At 65.1% G+C, this 2,766-nt stretch overlaps 1 protein-coding gene across 1 annotated transcript in view; it reads left to right on the top strand.

Annotated features, from left to right (window-relative positions):
- Positions 1-1,489, top strand: part of HIP1 (huntingtin interacting protein 1) — a 22,076-nt gene extending 20,587 nt beyond the window's left edge. The window contains exons 29-31 of the mRNA XM_035900517.1: positions 286-347; positions 909-1,020; positions 1,345-1,489. Coding sequence (XP_035756410.1) covers positions 286-347; positions 909-1,020; positions 1,345-1,355 — 185 coding nt within the window. The 3' untranslated portion in view covers positions 1,356-1,489. The remainder of the gene's footprint in view (positions 1-285; positions 348-908; positions 1,021-1,344) is intronic.
- The last annotated feature ends 1,277 nt before the right edge of the window (positions 1,490-2,766 follow it).

Below are 2,766 nucleotides of genomic sequence, written 5' to 3'. Positions count from 1 at the left end.
AAAAGCCCCCCGGGGCGTCAACCAGGCCACGGCTGGCGTGGTGGCCTCCACCAAGGCCGGGAAGTCGCAGGTGGAGGAGAAAGGTAAGTGTGGGGCTGCAGGAGCATAGACCTGCCCTGAAATCTCTGCTTTTCACACTCGCCATCTTCAGCCAGCCGTGCCCCACTGGTCCCTGCCTGCGTCTCCCGTGGTGGTGGCAGACCTGGCCAGCAGCACGGGAGCTGCCAGGGGCTCTGGGCAGCGGAGCAGAGCTCGAGGGGGGCTGGTGGTGTCTTTTCTCCACAGACAGCATGGACTTCTCCAGCATGACGCTCACCCAGATCAAGCGTCAGGAGATGGACTCGCAGGTAGGAGGTTTCCCCACGCTTTGGGAAACACATCTGCCCAGGCTGGAGGGGGGAAGAGCACCAAATGCAGTGGGTGTGGGCAGCCTGCCCGGCTGCCTGGCCCCGGGCACCTCCAGCTCACAGGGAAAGCCCAGGGCATGAGGGCAAGGGCCGGGTTTGCCCAGGAGCTGCCTGCATTTGGTCCTGGAGCCTTCCCCAATGCTGTTTCCCTCATGGCATAACAGCCCAAGGCCTTTCCCTGCTCCTGTGTGCCCGCCGGGTGGCCCCGCAGCACCCACCTCCACGGGACATCCCGGGGAATTGCCCTTCCCAGTGCCTGCAGGGGTCGCTCTGCCTCCACCTGCCTGCATGAGCAGCGCCCGCGTGAGCTCTGTCCCCTGCCCAGGACCATTTGCCTTCGGAGCGCTCATGGCATGTGCCTCGGTGGTCTTCGGGCTTGGTTTTGGGAAGATAATGGGTGTGAAGGGAGGGTGCCCTGCCCCACGGGGCTCCGTGCCAGCTGGAGCAGCCAGGTGCTGTGCCATGGTGGGGGGTGGCCATGGCGTGCTTTATGTCCTTCAGGTGCGGGTGCTGGAGCTGGAAAACCAGCTGCAGAAGGAGCGGCAGAAGCTGGGGGAGCTGCGCAAGAAGCACTACGAGCTGGCAGGAGTGGCAGAGGGCTGGGAGGAGGACGGTGAGTGGATCCCAGTCCTGCTCTGGCCAGGAAGCTGCTCCGGGAAGGAGTGGGGTAGGACAGGGAAGCCCTGCCTGCAGCGAGCGGGCATGGGTTTCACTCCAGCTGGCACAAGCGGAGCCCTGGGGTAGTCGACATGCATGGGCAGAGCCATGGGGACCCTGGCCTGTGCAAGAGCTTGTGGGACCCACATCGCCCCTGGTACTCGGGTGCTGCTGGGGCTCTGCTGCGCTGCGAAGTCCTGGGGTCCCAAGGGGATGGGGCGGAGGGATGCTGGGTGGCCTGCCCTGCTCTGCACCCCCTTACCTTCTCTTCCCCCTCCAGCTGCGGATTAACATCTGCAGCAGAAGCAGCCTGCAGGGGACCCCCCCCCAAGGTGGGCTGGGGCCCAGCTTGGCGCAGCCTTTTGGGAAGATCCACAATAAACCGGTGCAAAAGCCACCCCGAAGCACATGTCCTCCACATCCCCACCGCGGCTTTTGCTCTTTAGTTTTGTTTTGCACAGATGTTCAGAACTCTTTGAGCCGGCCCTGGCTGAGTAAGAGCAGTCGGGTTTCTTTCGCCTCTTGCTGCTTCTCCAGCCTTAACCCAGTCCCTGGCTCGGTGCAAACATCCCCCCCCTTCAAAGGAGCCTGCCACAGTGCTGAGGGCCCTGGGGGTGCTGCCAGGCCGGGAGCCAGCTTTTGAGGTGCTGCTGGGCTTGGTGCTAGGTGTGCTCCCCCCTCCGGCGGGGGCACTGAGTGCCTTTGGCCACTGCAGGGTTGGGGAGAGCGTTCCTGTGGGACAGCCCAGTCGGTGAGACCGGGGTGCTGGCAGCAGCACCAGGAGCAGCCGGAGGGGAGGGAGTGGGGTGGGCAGGGGGGGATGCTGCCGTGAGCTCCTAACCCCCATCCTGGGTCCCCAGAATGTCCCCCCTACCCCAGAGCTGGGCTGCTCTGCCCCAACAGATCACTGTGTTCATGCCAGCAATAAACCCTCTGCAAGGTGCTGGGTGCGGGTTTGGGCAACCATGGTGCCACCGCACAAGCCACCAGCTCCTGGGGACGGGTGGTGGCTCTAGGGCAGCAGCACAGAGGGTTTGGGGGGGCAGCTGGGGTGCCCCAAAACCAGAGCACCCCAAAGCCAGGGCAAGCAGCTCCCCATGCCCGCTCGCTCTGGGCTGGTGCCACCCTTGTGTCCTCGCCATCCTTTTCGGTGCATGGGGGATTAGTGCCAGCTTTGCCACCGGTAGGGGCGGCCGCGGGGCTGGCACCAACCAGGGAACCTTTGTGCCTTGGAGCAGGGGGCTCGGAAGGCAGGGGGGTTTCTGCCAGCTCCAAGCCCCCCAGCTCGTCTCGCTGTGGTGGGGACGGTGGTGTCAGCCTGCACAGCGATGTCCCTGTCCCCCGCGGCCGCCCCCATGGTCCTGCCGGTGCCCCTTGCAGGGCCAGGGTGTCCATCCCAGCCTAGTACCATCACCATCTGCACCCTGCCTTAGGCAGCCAGGGCAGCCCCCTTGGGGGGCCAGGGTGCAGGATTTGGCCTTTCTCCCCTTAGGAAATGGTGGCATTGCCCAGAGTGGCTGGGCTGTCACCCTGTGCTTTCCCACTGGTGTCCGCCAGATCTTGGCCGGCACTCGGAGCAGTGGTGCCCGCCTGCATCCCTCACCTGGCCCAGCCATCGCCATGCCCTCGGGGCTGCCACCCACTACACGCAGGAGAGCGCAACCCTCCCACCATGCAGGGACCCGATGTCCCCACATCCCCC

Source organism: Egretta garzetta, unplaced genomic scaffold (assembly GCF_000687185.1).
Source record: "Egretta garzetta isolate BGI_Z169 unplaced genomic scaffold, ASM68718v1 scaffold108, whole genome shotgun sequence".
Lineage (NCBI taxonomy): Eukaryota > Metazoa > Chordata > Aves > Pelecaniformes > Ardeidae > Egretta > Egretta garzetta.
Note: the sequence above shows the minus strand (reverse complement) of the source record. Positions and strands in the feature narration are given on the sequence as shown.